This window comes from Borostomias antarcticus, assembly GCF_949987555.1.
Source record: "Borostomias antarcticus genome assembly, contig: scaffold_79, whole genome shotgun sequence".
In the NCBI taxonomy this organism is placed as follows: domain Eukaryota; kingdom Metazoa; phylum Chordata; class Actinopteri; order Stomiiformes; family Stomiidae; genus Borostomias; species Borostomias antarcticus.
In genome coordinates this window covers 812633-832153 of record NW_028175942.1, presented here as the reverse complement: position 1 = coordinate 832153, position 19521 = coordinate 812633, and the positions used below count along the sequence as shown (strand labels likewise).

General features: G+C 46.8%; 1 protein-coding gene across 1 annotated transcript in view; it reads left to right on the top strand.

Annotated features, from left to right (window-relative positions):
- LOC311329019 (fibrinogen C domain-containing protein 1-like) overlaps nucleotides 1–11406 on the top strand; it is a gene marked incomplete at both ends in the record, with an annotated part of 99318 nt that extends 87912 nt beyond the window's left edge. The window contains one exon of the mRNA XM_084462905.1: nucleotides 11177–11406. Coding sequence (XP_084319031.1) covers nucleotides 11177–11406 — 230 coding nt within the window. The remainder of the gene's footprint in view (nucleotides 1–11176) is intronic.
- Between the last annotated feature and the right edge of the window lie 8115 nt (nucleotides 11407–19521).

The following is a 19521-nucleotide window of genomic DNA, read 5'->3' as shown; positions in this document are numbered from 1 at the left end:
CATGCCAAGAAAATCATGCTGGGCACGGTTTGTAAGAGTTCCATGCCAAAATGCTACCTGGTGGAACTGTTCCTGTCAGTCCTCAGAACCGTTCGGCCCTACACTGAAAAAGAGGTTATAATGTACTGTGTAAAAGCATACATATGTTCCCCTGACTGCCTGGCTATGCCTACTTTAGGAGACTGCCTTCTGCCTTCTCCTCACTCTGTGGTTCTGGCTGCATCTAGTAGACAGCACGCAAATAAAATGTCCTGGTTCCTGTTAATGTCCTGGTTCCTGATAATGTCCTGGTTCCTGATAATGTCCTGGTTCCTGTTAATGTCCTGGTTCCTGGGCGATCGAAGGGCTATCTCCAGACACTCAAAAGAAGAAGAAGAATTCTTTATTTGTCATACGGCATGCAGTGCCGACTTGACTCAACACACGTGTAGTGTAATGAGGACACAGGGAACATGCATTAGGGTCACCGATTAAATGTTCTATGTGCTTAACCCATCCCTTCGTCATCCCCCAAGGGAAGCCAGCGGCAGACAGTAGGCGCATGCATGGGCCACATCCAGGGACCAATCCAAGCGCTCCAGTCTGTCTACGTCAGGGGGGGACAGCGTCAGCAATCTGTTCTCCTGCATGTTTTTCATATTGGGTTCTTTGTGGGGGAAATGTTGAAAATGAACAGGCCGAAAGTCCCGGGAGATACCCCACCTGGGTACCAGGCAACCCTTGGGAGAACTCGCCCCCCCTGAAAAAAACGAAAACTAAACGAATGAAACTGAAAAGTCATTAATATTTGTTCACAACGTACGTACTACGTTGACGTGCAGGGCACGGTGGCGGTCAGTGCTGTAGCTAACTGTTACTAGCTAGCTACTGTAGTCGAAATGGCGCAGAAACGCATTTTTGATTCCTTTGGAAAGCCAAAGCCTCAAAACAAAAAACAATGCAAGAGGGAGGAGTTGACTGAGGCAGACTGGCCGACGTCGCTGCCCACTGCGGCCGAACCTGGACCCAGTTTGAGAGAGTAGAACATACGATCAAATTGAATCAAATGGCCTAAATCAGAATAGAATAGTAGAACATAATAAAATCGAATCAAATAGCCTAAATGACCATTGTTTTTTTAGTGTTTTTTTTTATCTAGCCTACATATTAGTATACTGTAGGCCGCGGCTTAGGCCACGAAGCCTAAAGCAGTCGATATGGCTATTATTAACATAACATGGCTTTCATGGTTTACATTAGGCTATAGCCTATCTGTGCGCTCTTAAGGATCCTCTTAAATTTGTTGTTGAGACTGTGCTTATTATTGAAAAACAACAATAGGCCTACATTTTATACAATGGTGTTTTTCTGAATCACTAATGTGTGACGTTAGAGACGTTTTGACGATGTAGCCTATAGGCGCACTGCACAGCCACCATTTAGTCTTTTGAGATTTTTTTCAGCACCCCCTGTTCAAAATACGTTCCCGCGGCTATGCCTGGCACTCCTCCTAGCACTCCCCTCCTTCTCTTGAACCCGCCCCCTCCCCACGCACACACACACACACACACACACACATGCACTTCCGCCCTCCCACCTGCCAGCGTAGTGCGGCTGACCCTGAACAGGCAGAACTGTTCAATATTGAAGAAAAAAAAGAGCCAATCACGTCTGCCTCTCACCTGCCCTCGGGTCATCTTTGCTTCCCGACAGCGGCGGGGGTCAAGGGTCGCCGCTGCGCACCAATCACAGCTAGCCGAGCGGCGGAGGACAGGATAGAGAGGGATGGGGCGGAGGGACGTGAGGGGAACATCGATGAGGCAGAGCGCGAGATTTATCCTGTGCATCGCTGGCTGGATGATACCTTATCCTAATTAGCAGGGAAGGTGCTCCTGGGGAGGCTAGAGGCCAGGGTTGAGGGGGGACGGGGCTGGGGGGGGGGGGGTGGGAGAGGCCAGGGCTCGGGGAAACAGGCTGGGGCCAGGGGCGAGTGTTTCGAGGAGCTCTGCATGCCAATGTCAAACCCACTGGCAGGGATGAGAGATGGAGGACAAGCGGAGGGGAGGACAGAGGGGAAGAGAGAATGATATAAACAGGGTGAAATAGAGGGCCGGGGATGAGCGGACAGAGAAAGAGAGAGAGAGAGAAATGGATGGAGGGATATAAAGATGGAATTCGGGGAAATGAAGGCCTCGTCGGAGAGGGGGCGGAGCAGACGCGGGTCAGAGATAAGAAGCAGACGGGGAGAGAAAAGAGATAAAGAGAAAGGGAAATGGAAGATGGAGGCACTGAAATGACATTAAAGTGACAGTGCTGACATCTACAGTATGGTGTCTCTCTCCCTCTCTCTCTCTCCCTCTCTCTCTCCCTCTCTCTCTCTCTCCCTCTCACCCTCTCTCTCTCCCTCTCTCTCTCTCTCTCTCTCTCTCTCTATAATGACTCTAAGGTCTGACACAGTGGAGCAGCCATCGGTAGAATTCTTGAAGAGAGCATGCATCTGTCCACCAGTAATACCTCCTCTCTTTCTCTCACACACACACACACATACACACACACACACACACAAACACACACACACACACGCACACACACACACACACACACACTCAAACATAGATGCCATGCTGGTGGAGAGATGGTCAGGGCTATACCTTCTGGGAATGTCATTGTTTAGATGAGCTCTCAAGAGCCCCCCACAATCACACACACACACACACCCACACACACACACACACACACACACACACACACACACACACACACACAAACAAACACTTGGGAACACTTCATGCACTCCCTTCAACCCGTCTTTGTTCCCGTTAGGAAGGAATAGCCCCATTAATCCTCCTCCTTCCCATACCCCCACCCCCCATCCCCCCCTCTCTCTCCCCTCTCTCCTTCTCCACATCTCCTCTCTGTCTCCTCCTCCACCTAGAAATACTGCCCTGTCTGCATCCTGCTCCCAGCATGCATCCTGCTCTCTGTAGCACGCCACGAAGCCGCCTCTGTCCGCTGACCCAGCCGCCTTCCTCACACATAATCACTTCTCTATTAACCCGGTCGCTGAATGAACGCAGTTACTCTTTGACATCGGAACGCTTTTATGGGTGGCCATTTTGTACGCCTGATGAAAGTTCTTAAAGGACTATGCTCGTTTTTGACAACCTGGACCTTATTTACGACATATTATAAGAAGTTTGACTCACCCAGATCACTTTTGTGTTGTTCGGAGGCATGTAGAAGAAATATAAAATCCAGCGCGAGCCAGTATATCCATGTAATGGCGGCGCACGGGGCATAGGGAATGCAGTTTCTCAAAATCCATTTTCGGCCGCTAAACGGTTGTTTTCATCAATCACATAGCATGAATCGACAGTTGATATTCCTCTACGCCAGCCATTGTTGTTTTTGTGCCAAATAAGGGATCTTGATCCCCTGTAACATGGTCTTTCTAAGCCGCTCCCCCACTTGCTCCAGCACGCATGCGCACAGGCCAGCGCGCAGACTTGCTATTCTCCGTCTGTAGGCTACACTCGCGCTCACATTGTGTGCGCTACGATCGGATTGTTGGTGCCTAGAATATTGTGTGCAATATGGCTGAATATTTGTCAGATTTAGAGGATCTAGAAAATGAATTAGAATATGACGGACGTCCATATCGTTTTGAGCCAGAGTATACGGACGAAGAGCTCCTTGAAAGGAGGGTGAGGAGACAGAGAGAGGAACAGCTGGCTCGAGAACAAACCGCTGCACGCTCCCGAAGAGATGGTAACTGGTGGTGTTCTTGCCTACATTGTCACCCTATGCCAACAGAGGAGGAATGCATTTGTTGCTCTGAGTGGGACTTGAGGCCAGACGATGCACGTCTGGAAGTCTCGAGAAATAACGACACATCGGACCCCACACAACAGTGTCTCACAACTCTTGAGGATTTTCCATCTCTGATCAACCGGGCAGTGGTCGAAACTTTCTTTCGTGTGCCAAAAGTGAACTGGAAGACCCAGCCAAAGCCTTTAGGACCAAATGGCCAACTTTCAATTGAGTAAGTAGACTACAAATAACATATGCATAAAATATTTTTGGCCTAGAATTTGAACGCCTGATAAGTAAATATCTTAGAATTTACATTTCTTTCTTCTAATCAACCCTCCTCTCCTACAGGCAGTACAGACTCGTAGCATATCGCATTGTGCTGGAGTGGGCACTTCGAGGGCAACACCTTGGACCTGCCAACAGAAGAGTCATCCCGAGTTGCATTGTCACAGCCATCAGAACGAAATACCCCTCCCCAACAGACAGCTATGTTGGGTTCACCGAGGCAGAGGACATTTTCAATATCATTTGACAATCAATAGCCTACACATTCCCAAACAGACTACATTATTCGATTATTTTCTGCTTCTTTGAAAAATACTGTCATCATTATCATGTCTCATTCTATCTAGGATAACATGCAATGTTTTCCCTAGCATTGCCATTTGCAATCACTAAAATCTTATCACAGACCAGATCTCATAACTATGCTGGATGCATATTACCCACTGCAGTGTATCACTGATGTACTTTTTTTTTTACCAGCCTACATTTGTACATTTTATATAGAGAAATATAACGTTTCATAATTATTGAATCAAAAAATTAAATGAAACAAACACAAAGTTATTTATGTTTTTATTTCGAGTCAGTATGCTCTACAGACAGCATACAAACACACAGACCTACAGCACAGACCAGAAATCAACAAAATTCTCATATAAATGGTACAAGGCACTGTGAGATAAATTCCCATGACATGATAATCCAGCAGTCAGAAAACATGATTCTAATTCTGTCAAGCTAATACGGTGTAGCTCTGAATAAACGCCCGAAACGACTGGTCCGTCTAGCCACTAAAACATTTCTATCTGGTCTAGGGACTGGAGCAATGTTCTGAAGCAGTCTTTTGTGAGGTGGTCTCTTCTCCTTGCGAGGTACTGTGTAAAGCACATTTGGATCATCCCTCATCTGCAGTACGCGCTCCATGAGGTCTCTCCGGAATGTCTGTGCTGTGCGAACGTATATGGGCTGTGTCACCCATTCGTGACTCTGTCTGGAGAATTTAAAACTGTAGCGGAGTTCTCCTGGAAAAAATGAAAGCAGTTTCTAGTTATAGTTCACCATATAAATAATAATAATAATTTTATGTGAATGCAGTTGTTATGGCAGGACATATATTACAGCACAGAACTGTGTTATAAAAAAATAGGTAAAGATTGTCAATTACTCCCACGAAAGACATTAGAGCAAAAAGCTGGCCTATAAAAAGTTGAAGCCCATCAACCATCTATCATCCATCTATTCATCCCATGTGATTGACTGGGTGTGTCTCCCCATCTATTGATCCCATGTGATTGACTGGGTGTGTCTCCGGCATCAGTTTTGCTTCCTGTAACAACCTTGAGTAGTTGCATTATCTATTCTTGTTTTTAGAGAACTAGGTAAAATTTATGTAAATCTTTTGATAACTATAAATATTTTTTGCTAATCTCACGTTACCTTTTTTGTTTGTATCCTGTGGTCTGTCTACATTTTCGTTGTGATCCATGATTGCCAGCTGTGTGCGTGCCCGCATGGAGTCATATCCGAAATGTATTCTTTTCGGGGCGTATTTCAGCACCACGGAGTGAAACACCTCCAGAGATCCTGTGTGGGTGAAAGACAGACAACCATAGACAATTATACATCCACATCGGATACATTGTGTGTGTGTGTGTGTGTGTGCGCGTTTTTTGGACTAGTATATTATTTAGTCCCTTGTGGACTATAAAGGTAGTATAACTTTGTAGCTTTTTCTGTGTTTGAGCGCCACCTTTTGCCAAAACAGGAAATGGATCAAAATAAAAAAAAACAGGATTCATTCCCAGCCTACAGCAGCGGATTGCGGTTCAACAACACATTTAGAAGAACAATTACAAATTATGATTCAGAAATACTTCAACTATATAAAAGTGACACACCTGTATGTTTGAAAAGTGACATCTGCTTCAAATCCCGAAGGAGATTTTTGTCTGTCACGATGTCTTTGAGGGCGTTGAAAGCTGGTGAACCAGGTTCTATCCACCTCTTTCTCTGTTGCTGCTCGTCTGTCAAAGGAGGATGACAGCAGGTGTACTCAACACCGTCAACCTCCCATCGATGCACGCCACTGATGTGATGCAGCACCGAAACCCATCGACGGACTGCAACCTGAAAAGATGACAATGGACCCTCAGCGAAACACTTCTCTTGAAAAAAATATAGAAATTACAGGACTGTAAAGATATCTTGACAGTATGTATGTAGCAGATCAGGGGAGATCATTTTGTTTATATTTTAGGTCATTACAAAGTGGAAAAAATCATAATCCCATTCTGATCCTGAATAGTATCGAGGACTTTATAAATTAGAGTATGGTATTTAGTGAATTATTTTTTATGTTTTCTAAATTCATATTCTTTGGATTCTTACCTCCTGATCTCCCTTTGAGGATTCACAGGACCAATACAGGTGGTTGGTTATAGCTTTCACCCACAGAAGGAGGTCTTTGCTGTCCTTCTTATTCGATGCAGCAACAAGTTTCTTCTTTACACCTGAAAACACACATACAACAAAATCCCAATCAGTAAATTAAACAATACAAACACATGCAAGGAAGTGCATTGTCAATTACTTTGCCTTTCTATAAATGAGTAAGCACTTCTAAGCTGTGGGTTAGATAGTAAAATGTGATGGCTTTAGCCAGTGGCAGACTGGGATCAAAAGACGACCCTGGCTGCCGTTTGCATCACAGCGGCCCTTATTCCAATGCACACCCCCCCCTCACACACAGCGGCCCTTATCCCAATCAAATCCCCCTCAGACACAGCGGCCCTTTTTCCATTCAAATTCCCCTCCCCTCAGGCGGGCCTGAGTCCCAAGGCCTTTCTGGCATTTGCCAGCGCGGCCAGATTGCCAGTCCGCCTGTGGTTTTAGCTTACCCTTGACGACATGCCAGGGGTCAAACTCATGCCGGATTTGGGGGTATTCCTCTCTCATGAGTTTCCGGATTGAAGGCGATCTGTCGGTGGTCATCACAGCAACATCCACCCCACACTCCAGCAACTGGTTCAGGCCCCTCTGGAATCCCATGGTCTCCATGGCGACAGAGCTTGTTGCCTCTGTCACCTAAAGCATAATGAATATTAAAAAGTTTAACATCCACATGTTTTTTTTCTTGATGAAAGCAACCTCATCACACAGTGCATTTTAGTTTTGCATAGATGAATTACCTGGACCAATTCAAAATGGACTAGTTCTTTGGTGGCATCATTCTGGAAAGTGTATGTTGAATACTTTGCACTGTAACCTGAGAATAGAAACACAGATGGTTCAATTTCCTGTGGGGGTGGGGTGGGGAATGTTGATTATATAAAATGATAGCGATTTAGATGATTGTACAATATTAGTAATGATGTAATATTTACCAGGACTATCAAACCTGCCATCACCACAGAGTTCAGTACTATTTCCAGACTGTGATGCATCAATGAGCCGGGATTTGATCTGGTCATGTTTATCTTTGTAGGTGGACTGTATGACAGGTAGGAGGTAGGTCTTCTGAATGTTTTGGAACTGTGTTTGATGTGGAATGGGGACGCTGAGAAGAGAAGCCCAATCTGCTATGTCTGTGTACGTGGCTCCGGTGAAAACTATTGATGCACATACTTGCAGATTATTTTCTGGCATGCCTCTTCGGTCAGGACATGACTGCCAGTCACCAAAGTGTTTCCCACAGGTCCAGTGGATCTTGATTTGGCTGCCTTTGGTGTTGATTTTAGTCTCGGTTATTAGACTGGTACACTTGGGACAGGTTTGAAAAAGTTGAAGGAGGTGTGACTCGTTCACCAGCCACTTCTTTTCGGCCCATCCTGTTGTGGTGTCTCCACAAGAGCTTGCAGACCCAGACGTAGTCCCTGTGCTGGAAGACGGGTCAGAACTTGGTGGTGCAAAACTGACGTCTGCGGGATCCAGACCCAAGTCCCCAAAACTCGTGCTGAGATCAGACACCGGTTCCATGTCTTCTTCATGTTCACTCTGAAGACACAAAACAGTAGCAGAATTTATCTCTAACTGCACTGATGTTCAAGTAAGAAATTTTCACTCTATCATAGTAATATTTACATGATAACTTTTTATGCATACATGTTTATCGTTTTGCTATGAATAAAAGACAAGGCTCTCAACTCACTCTCAATACTGCCGATGGTGTTGAGGCAGACGGGTGTGCAGGAATCAAAGTGGAGGTTGATGTGGATGGAATCTGCTCCTGGTGCAGACAAATAAAATACACATTGTATATGTACAGTACAGGAATGGATGGGCTGAATAGATACTCGGATAATACCCATGCAAAACCATTTCACTGCTGTGCTTACCACTGATTTGGAACATATAGGAGGCAAAGCAAGGTATTTTCCAGATCGGGAAGGTCTTGTGCGTGTTTTTGTCTGAGGTGGACTGGTTAGAAGTATAGTCAACAAAGAGGATAAATCAGGCCTAGATGATCCAGATGGCTCCTCATCTGCTCTGTGTTGGCTTTTGATTGGAGTGGATTGTGGGCGTATTTCAAAGTCTGCCTCCGGAGGAGACCCCGCACCACTGGCACTCTCCTAAAAGATAGTGGCGAAGAAGTGTGTTACAAAGCCTCATGACAAAAACAACCGTTTATAAGGTTTCTATTTGTACATGTAGGTAGCCTACAGGATCCCAATTCACACATTGTTGTCTGCATAGGGTAGGCTATTGAACAAAGAAATGTGCCCTTCCCCCAACACCCTTGGTAAAGTTTCGATATGGAAATGCAGGTACAGGAGCCAATTCACACAATTGTCTGCAGAGGGTAGGCTAGTGAAGAAAAGAGGTGCCCTTCCCCCAGCTCACCTGTGTTGAGCTTGGGGTATTCTTATTCTTATTTTTATCTGCTTCTTATTTTTACAGACTTTTCAATTCAGTCTGAGAGTGTTTTATAGTCTATTTATATTGGTATCAGTGATAATTACTGTAGATAATTCTTCAACTTAGTTTGTAACGTTATATTGCTAGCTACTTTGTTGACATATTACACCAATCGATGAGCACACATTATAGCCTAATAACATAATTCCACTAAGCTTCAAGAGAAATGCTTTACCTCCATTGTGTCTGTTGTGCCTTCTGCAGCCTTTGGGATGGCATTCTTCCTGAGGCGGAGACGCTGCAATTTCTGTGTCCCATGTGTTTTTTGCCTGCCTGGAAAAAAATCCTCGGCAGCAAAGTGCAGACTGCATACCCGATGATCGGCCAGCCTCAATGTGTCCACTGGCGTATTGGGGTCCTTTTTCAGCGCTACTAGCCAGAGCTTTAGGACGTCCGTGGAGAGCAAAGGAAGCCTGTGGAAGCTGAGATTTGTCCAAGTAGTCATTTTGTTTGGACAATTTGGGTACACGCAAAAACGAACCATTGCTGACGAATGACGACGACAATATTCTAGGCACCAACAATCCGATCGTAGCGCACACAATGTGAGCGCGAGTGTAGCCTACAGACGGAGAATAGCAAGTCTGCGCGCTGGCCTGTGCGCATGCGTGCTGGAGCAAGTGGGGGAGCGGCTTAGAAAGACCATGTTACAGAGGATCAAGACCCCTTATTTGGCACAAAAACAACAATGGCTGGCGTAGAGGAATATCAACTGTCGATTCATGCTATGTGATTGATGAAAACAACCGTTTAGCGGCCGAAAATGGATTTTGAGAAACTGCATTCCCTATGCCCCGTGCGCCGCCATTACATGGATATACTGGCTCGCGCTGGATTTTATATTTCTTCTACATGCCTCCGAACAACACAAAAGTGATCTGGGTGAGTCAAACTTCTTATAATATGTCGTAAATAAGGTCCAGGTTGTCAAAAACGAGCATAGTCCTTTAAGCAAAACAAGCGAGAGGGTAACTGTTCATAACGCTCTCTTGCCCCTCCTCTCCTCCTCTGTTCACGAGTGCACGCACACACACACACACACACACACACACTGTACACACACGCACACATACACACACGCACATCCACATACAGGCTCCAAATCCTTTGTAATCAGATTATTGCCAGGTATGGTTTTCACATCCTACAAATTTCCTTATATCTGTTGGTGCATCATCATCATAAGCAAACTGCAAAGACAAGACAGCACAATGCAAAACACATCATAACGGCAAGTACATAATAACGGCAAGTTGTGCACCATTACCTCCAGGACTGTGACTAGTGAGAAACTACATCTAAATGGAAAACCTCCCCCTGGTCCAGTCAAGGTCTGAAGTGTGTGTGTGTGTGTGTGTGTGTGTGTGTGTGTGTGTGTGTGTGTGTGTGTGTGTGTGTGTGTGTGTGTGTGTGTGTGTGTGTTTGTCATCAGGTTAGGTTGCAGGCTGATGTTATTTGCTGTGTATCCCATCCTCTAACCTTGTACAGATCAGTGGAGGAAGCGCTCTGGTTCACCTCGTTCCCCTTCTCTCCTCTCTCTCTCCCTCTCTCCTTCCATACCTCCATTTAGAAACCATCTGCTTTCTCCTCATCTCAGCCATGTGTGATGAATGATATTTGCTACACAGCATGCATCATATTCCCTGACAGAAGAGCTGTGTGTGTATGTTTCAGTTTGTGTGTGTGTGTGTGTGCATGAATGTGTGTGCGTGTGTGCATGTGTGTGTGTGAGTATGTGTGTGCATGCTTGGCGACTTTGCAGAATGATTTTTCAGAAACATCAGATAACAAGCAGAGTCCCGCCCTGTCACTCAGCTGGCAGGGCCTAGATTGAGGCCTGATCCCCGCCAATCAGCTGGCAGGGCCTAGATTGAGCCTGATCCCCGCCAATCAGCTGGCAGGGCCTAGATTGAGGCGTGATCCGCCAGCGGGCCTCTGCAGTATACAGACAGGATGCCAGAACCTGAATGACAAAGACAAATATCAACTCTCATCCCCTGCTATGTATTATTCAGAGGACACATAAGTGTTTGCAATTAAGGGCCCTCCAATACCACGCTCATCTGAAATCAATTATTCAGCAGCACGATGCCTCCTTCAGCCTTCATTCCACCCCGACACTCGCAGGCTAGCCAGTGAACCGCCAGCCTGCAGCATCCCCTCATATCCAGCCCCAACCCCCTAGTCGAACCCAAGATCCAGCCCCAACCCCAGCCCCAACTCCACCCCCAGCCCGGCCCTCAGCCCCAGCTCAATCCCCAGCCCTCAGGCCCCAGCCCCACCCCCAGCCCCAGCCCTCAACCCCAGCTCAATCCCCAGCCCTCAGGCCCCAGCCCCAGCCCCAGCCCCAGCCCCGGCCCTCAACCCCAGCTCAATCCCCAGGCCTTAGTCCCCAGCTCCATCCCCAGGCCTTAGTCCCCAGGCCCAGCCCCAGCCCCAGCCCCAGCCCCAGCCCCAGCCCCAGCCCCAGCCCCAGCCCCAGCCCCAGCCCCAGCCCCAGGCCCCAGCCCCTAGTCCCTAGTACCCAGCCCCAGCCCCAGCCCCAGCCCCAGCCCCAGCCCCAGCTCAATCCCCATCCCCAGCCCCAGCCCCAGCCCCAGCCCCAGCCCCAGCCCCAGCCCCAGCCCCAGCCCCAGCCCCAGCCCCAGCCCCAGCCCCAGCCCCAGGCCCCAGCCCCTAGTCCCTAGTACCCAGCCCCAGCCCCAGCCCCAGCCCCAGCCCCAGCCCCAGCTCAATCCCCATCCCCAGCCCCAGCCCCAGCCCCAGCCCCAGCCCCAGCCCCAGCCCCAGCCCCAGCCCCAGCCCCAGCCCCAGCCCCAGCTCAATCCCCATCCCCAGCCCCAGCCCCAGCCCCAGCCCCAGCCCCAGCTCAATCCCCAGCTCCATCCCCAGCCCCAGGCCCCAGCCCCTAGTCCCTAGTACCTAGTACCTAGTACCCAGTACCCAGCCCTAGCCCCCAGCCCCTAGTCCCTAGTACCCAGCCCTAGCCCCCAGCTGCTAGTCCCCAGCTCCAACCCCTAGTCCCAAGTCCAGCTCCAACACCAACCTCCGCCTCTGTGAGCCGTCCTGTCAGTCATTCCATCAGCAGCAGATTGGACAGCGGTACAGGAATGACCCTAACCCTAACCCTAACCCTCAGCCTCTGTGAGCCGTCCTGTCAGTCATTCCATCAGCAGCAGATTGGACAGCGGTACAGGAATGACCCTAACCCTAACCCTAACCCTCAGCCTCTGTGAGCCGTCCTGTCAGTCATTCCATCAGCAGCAGGTTGGACAGCGGTACAGGAATGACCCTAACCCTAACCCTAACCCTCAGCCTCTGTGAGCCGTCCTGTCAGTCCTTCCATCAGCAGCAGATTGGTCAGCGGTACAGGAATGACCCTAACCCTAACCCTAACCCTCAGCCTCTGTGAGCCGTCCTGTCAGTCCTTCCATCAGCAGCAGGTTGGACAGCGGTACAGGGAGAACCGCAGTTCGCAATTTGAGGGTAATTCCGACAGGTATCAAAAGCTCTCTCGTTCTCCCGCTCTCCCATCTTCTCCCACAGCTCTGCGGAGAGGGCTGGAGTTTGACTTTTCAGAAGGTTTTACATTTTATGGGCGGATTCTGCACATAAAAGATGTGTAATGAGTGATAGAAAATGTGATTGAGGATGATTGAATAGGCTGGTTAATGACATACTTAAAGACAAGAGATGTCTCCGTTACTCACACACACACACGCACGGACACGCACACACACACGCACACACACACGCACACACACACAGCACACACAGTCTTTTCCCTCACACAATCAAGTTTTTAACTACAATGGGACACCATTAAGACACTGCAACGATTGCTATGTAAGGGACTGTTCATTATTTAGAATGAGGGGTCAGTGGAGGATTTTAGAGTGCTCTATCCTCCCAAGTGATCGAACAAAAATGACTGACCCTCCCCCACCAAATAATGATAAATACCAGTATAACACCATTATCACACCACGGCAAATTCCGAATAGCCAGATGTTAGCCAGCTAACATAAATGAATACACCAGTCACTAAATCTGCCCTGTCATCACCAGTAGAGCGCCAATGACTCGGCAGATACTCATACGCCCACTGTCTGGACAGCCCAAGTGTCCCTGCGTTGCTCGTCAGCATAGTTTCCACCCTACTTACCCGCCCTGGGTTCGAACTCGGGTCCTCCAAACACACCTACGAACACCTCTCATGAACACTGCTTTATTTATTTGTTTTATTTGACCTACTGTATATTTAACCAGATAAAATCAATTGATAACCAATTCTCATTTTCAACGATGACCTGGCCAAGAGGCCCGGAGGCTCCACGTTTCAAGAATACAATAAATACATACAAACATACAGAAATACTCAAGGTCAACACAGAACAATAGATACAATACATGAGAACGGCAAAGACAGTGGAGATACAGTAATAAATAAAAACAAGTCAAGGGGGGGGGGGGGTATGTGATTGTGTGTGAGTGTGTGTGTCTTGAGCCAGCTACTTACTGTATGCCACCGAAAAGCTAGCAAATTGATGGCGTGGGTGGGCTGTATTCCTCCTGAGGAGTGAGTTGAACCGATTCACCTGGGTTACACTAGCACAAAGACCGACTGACAGGGCAGCCAAAGACAAGCCATACATCGGGTCAGATAGATCAGCTGTTACAGTTCGGCCAGGAACGAACGTGAGAAAAAGCATTGGAGACGAATTCTGAAAAGCTGTAAAAAAAAAAAAAAAAAATCATAGATGTAAAATTGTATGACTCCCCCCCCCCTCTCCTCCTCCACCTTGTCTGTCTACAGGATGACCCCCAGTCATTTAGTTCCTATCTCCTATCTCTAGTTCCTAACTCCCTGTTCTTCGCCAACATAGACAGTAGCAGTCCAGTGTTGGCTAGCACAAGCTGAGTAGCACACAGCGTATTTTCATCGGACATGTCCTCCTCTATCCTGACCTGCACCCGACCTCCCTCACACCTGCTTGCTTGCTCCTCTTTTCTTCTCAGTCTGTAATGATCTACAAGCCTGAAAAATATTAAAGTAACACAATAAAAGTGGGTGCGGTCTTGATGAGTTATTAGTTGATTATTAATTATACACTCCAACTCATATCCTTCCTCACCTCTCTCATATCTTTTTCTCATATCCCTCTCTCATATCCCTCATCTTACAGTAATCCTTCTCATATCCTTCCTCATATTCCTCTCATATCCCTCTCTCATATAGTATCCCTCCTCATATCCCTCTCTCATATCCCTGTTCATATCCCTTGTCATAGTCAGTGAATCTGTCATCAGTCAATCCGTCTTCTGCACAGTTAGTTCAGCTTCTCACCTCCTTCAGATCACTGCCCTTTCTCCCTATCGTCCTCCCATCTAACCTTTTAGACGTGAACGGTCTGGAAATCTGGCGCAAAAATGTGAAAGGTCTGGAAATCCTGCATTTATTTTTGATTGCCAAGGGCCGTTATCAACGGTCAGACCAAAATGCCCCTGGATGCAATTGGATAGACCTACAACCAATCAGATCGTATCACTGTATGAAGTGGGTACAGTCGTTGTATTAAACTCCATAAGCCATATTAGATAAATGGTTGTTGTGATTGGGCCCGACCAATAACTGGTCCGGTCACAAATTAGTCTGAACGAGTGGATGACGAGACTGATCTACAGAGTGAAATAGAATCAATCAATCAATCAATCAATCAAAGCTTTATTTGTATAGCGCGTTTCATACCCAGAGGCAACACAATGCGCTTTACAGAGAACAAGGATGTGAGTTCATGTGACCAGCATGGCGACGCCAGGCTACCTCTCATCGCCATTCCTCCCCCAAAAGCTTGAACCTACCCAACGAGAATATGAACTGGATAATGTAAGGCTGCAGCCTTTGATAATGTGTGTGTGTGCGTGCATGTGTGTGTTTGTGTGAGTGTGTGCGCATTTGATTGCATGCGTGTGTACGTGCATGTGTGCATATGTGTGCACATGTACGTGTGTGTGTTAGTGCACGTGTACAGTATGTGTTTGTGGGAATGTTTGTGTGAGTGTGTGTGCAGGTGTGCATGCGTATGCACATGTACGTGTGTGTGTGTGTGTGTGTGTTAGTGCACATGTACAGTACGTGTTTCTGGGAGTGTGTGTGTGTTTGTGTTTGCTGAGCTCCTGCTGAGCCAATGTATTAAATGCCTGATGAGATTAATGTTTGTGCTTGTGAACTGTGCAGTAGCTATGAGTTTATTTGTGTGTGTGTGTGTGTGTGTGTCTATGTGTGCACGCATGTGTGTGTGTGTTTGTGTGTGTGTGCACGCATGTGTGTGTGTGTGTGTGTGTGTGTGTGTGTGTGTGTGTGTGTGTGTGTGTGGGTGCGTGTGTGTGCGCGTGTGTGTGTGTGTGTGTGTGTGTGTGTGTGTGTGTGTGTGTGTGTGTGTGCGCGTGTGTGTGTCGTCTGTTGCCAGTCACACCCATCGGTCTTGGGCTGCTGTGCTCATTTTGTTTTACCTGGAGAGCACTGCTGAATATTAATGTGGCCATTTCTGAAGCAATGCCTGAAAGACCTGCCAGCTTCTCAATATTTATCTCTCGTATTCCTCCCTCCATTTCTCTCTCCCTCCATCTCTCTCCCTGAGGTTAAGTACAGATGCTATCAGATGAGATAGGTTGCCACTGCTAGTGTTTAATTTGATTGTATGTCATCTTTGATTCTGACACTGGAGTGCAGCGTCTGGCGTGTGTCGTGTGTGTCGTGTGTGTGTGTGTGTGTGTGTGTGTGTGTGTGTGTGTGTGTGTGTATGTGGTTGAGAGCAGACATGATGTCTCATCTCTCCATCTGATCTATTCCTCAACAGACAAATGTATCTGGGGCGGAGATCAGCGCTGGTGAGACGAGGCAGGCAGCGCAGTGTGTGTGTGCGTGTGTGTGTGTGTGTGCGTGTGTGTGTGTGCGTGTGTGTGTGTGTGTCTAAATGTGTTGTTGCTTGACATTCACATTAAATACTGTCTTTCTCTTGCCCCTGACATTACCGACAATCGGCTTCAATTAAGCGGGCCAAACTGTTGGGGCCAGCAAGGAGAGGGCGGGGGGCTGTTCTGTGGATCACTATTGGGGGGGGGGGGCTGTTCTGTGGATCACTATTGGGGGGGGGGGCTGTTCTGTGGATCACTATTGGGGGGGGGGGGCTGTTCTGTGGATCACTATTGGGGGGGGGGCTGTTCTGTGAATCACTATTGGGGGGGGGGGCTGTTCTGTGGATCACTATTGGGCGGGGGGCTGTTCTGTGAATCACTATTGGGGGGGGGGGCTGTTCTGTGGATCACTATTGGGGGGGGGGGGGCTGTTCTGTGAATCACTATTGGGGGGGGGCTGTTCTGTGGATCACTATTGGGCATGCTGCTGTATGCTGCTTTTTAAGAGATAGTGAGGAGGGCTCAGATGAGTCAGACGCACACACAGGTTGGGGAGGAAGGAGAGGAAGGAGAGGAAGGGGAGGAAGGAGAGGAAGGAGAGGAAGGAGAGGAAGGGGGAGAGTCAGAGACAGATGGAAGTAGGGTGGAGGGAGGTATAATGGATGGGTAGAGGAGAAGGTGAGCATGAATAAAAGAGCAATAGAATTGGAATGGAAATGCGGGAATGGGAGATTAGCATGAGGAGATTAGGGTTATTACAGTAGGATTAGGAGGAGGAGGACTGCAAATAAATAAAGGAGAAAAGGTGGATAAGCCACGTTGGCATTACTGTAGTTGAATTATCCAGCTCCACAATCTGTCAACAGTCATGCAACACTGTGTGTGGGGGTGTGTGCTTGTGTTCGTGTGGAAACAGGACGTCGCCGCTGTTTGTCACAGGGAGCGTGCTTTTCTGTAACAGCAGTCAATATCCACCAACACTGAGGCTCACTGATGCCTAGCACAAACACTACTGTTCACATCTGCCCCATCGGCTCCAGGCAAGGTTTAACCAGAGAACAGAGTACACAATATCATGCCGTCTGCTCCCAACTGCTCCGAATGGCGCATACACTCACACACACGCACGCATGCACACACACACGCACACACACACACACACACACACACACACACACATATACACACACACGCATACACACACACACACACACACACATACACACAGAGCTTAAAGGAAAATGCTCGTTTTTGACAACCTGGACCTTATTTACGACATATTATAAGAAGTTTGACTCACCCAGATCACTTTTGTGTTGTTCGGAGGCCTGTAGAAGAAATTTAAAATCCAGCGCGAGCCAGTATATCCATGTAATGGCGGCGCACGGGGCACTGAGAATGCAGTTTCTCAAAATCCATTTTCGGCCGCTAAACGGTTGTTTTCATCAATCAGATTGCATGAATCGACAGTTGACATTCCTCTACGCGAGCCATTCTTTCGGTTTTCAAATACGTGGTCTGTAGCCTCTGTAATATGATCTTTACACGCCTCTCCCCCACTTGCTCCAGCACGCATGCGCACAGGCCAGCGCGCAGACTGGCTATTCTCCCTCACATTCTCTGCGCTACGATCGTAGTTGGTGCCGAGAATATTGTCGTCGTCATTCGTCAGCAACAATCCGATCGTAGCGCAGAGAATGTGAGGGAGAATAGCCAGTGTAAAGATCATATTACATAGGCTACAGACCACGTATTTGAAAACCGAAAGAATGGCTCGCGTAGAGGAATGTCAACTGTCGATTCATGCAATCTGATTGATGAAAACAACCGTTTAGCGGCCGAAAATGGATTTTGAGAAACTGCATTCTCAGTGCCCTGTGCGCCGCCATTACATGGATATACTGGCTCGCGCTGGATTTTATATTTCTTCTACATGCCTCCGAACAACACAAAAGTGATCTGGGTGAGTCAAACTTCTTATAATATGTCGTAAATAAGGTCCAGGTTGTCAAAAACTAGCATTTTCCTTTAAGCAGATCTCATTCTGTTCCATAACAAGGTTGTGAACCTAAATAGGGGGGCCCTCTGGAGGAAAATGATTCAAATCCCAAGAGAATCTACTGGAATGAAATCCATTAACGATATCGCTGAGGCAACAATGTCACACATTTTTATAAAAATCATAAATGTAATAAAACCAGACATTTGTGATAACAAGGTAGCTTACTTTGTTGCTCAAAATATCCACTAAATAATTCCAGTTTCATCTAATCTAACATTGTGTTGGCTTTACACTGGGTTGCTAGTTTTGACGATAGCGCTGCAATTTGGAATCCTGGAGAGGGGCTGTATTAACGTATGTACAGTAATGGTTACAGTCATAGACATGATCAAAAACTTTATTTGTATAGCGCATTTCATACACAGAGGCAACACAATGCGCTTTACAGAGAGGAATTATGAGTGGAATTCTCATCAACATCAACATTTTCAGGGTGACACTTCACACAATTCATAGTGATGATTTGAGTTTTTTTTTGTTATACAACTAAATATACACGAGCTGAAAATATGAATGTAGACTCTGATATGTAATTGTAGGAGAGTCAGTTACTTCCCCGTTGCAGTTTAAGATGCCACTAGCACAAGGCAGAAATCAGTCAACAATCATGTTGCAGCATAGCTTGGCGCTAATACATGTGGAAGTGTCCTTGGGCGAGACACTGAACCCCAAATTGCTCCCAATGAGCAGGCTAGAACCTTGCATGGCAGCCGCCGCCATTAGTGGGTGAATGGGTGAATGAGAGGCCATTGTAAAAAGCGCTTTGGATAAAAGCGCAATATCAATGCAGTCCATTAACCATCTCCTAAATGATGTAACGCTATCCGTAGAGGTGCTAATCATCCACATTTACATATGAGTTAGCATACGCTTTTATCAAAGGGACTAAGCAGTAAGTACATTTGTCTAGAGTAAGTGAACCGTCAACATCAGTGAAGACTTCAATTAGAACAAGTCCCACCAGCAATCACACTCCTAGAAAAAAGAAGAGGACAAGTCACAAGAAAATGATATACAGTACATATGCAATATCTATTTTATTCTACTTGCTATGAGGATCTAAGAGATTTATTTGTGCGTAAAATGTCCTACATTTGTGATAGTTTCATTGAGATGGACGATTATGATAAACTTAGTTTGTGCTTTAAGAGTGGACTTTTTGCTCTGGCTGTGTTCTTGGGCCAAACTTGGGAGTGGAGGCAGAATCCCTTGTTTAATCTGTAAGGGTAACTTGTCACTTAATTTGTCGTTTAATTTATGTTATGCCATTGTGTTTTTTGCCTATGCCTAATACTAAGTCAAATGTATTAGCGTTTTAGTGTGGTTGTATAAAATTAACCATTTAATGCGATGTCTTGTAAACCCATGTGGGTTGGGCACTACAGTGCAAGACATGTGAATACAATTATATCTATCTATCTATCTATGCCAAAAAAAGAGAAAAAACACTAGGTGACAATGGGTAACCGTAGGAGAGGGTTAGGAGGTGAAGAGGTCAGTGTAGGAGGAGCCCAGGTGTACTGATTTTGTGAGTCTGATTTAGTTTTTCT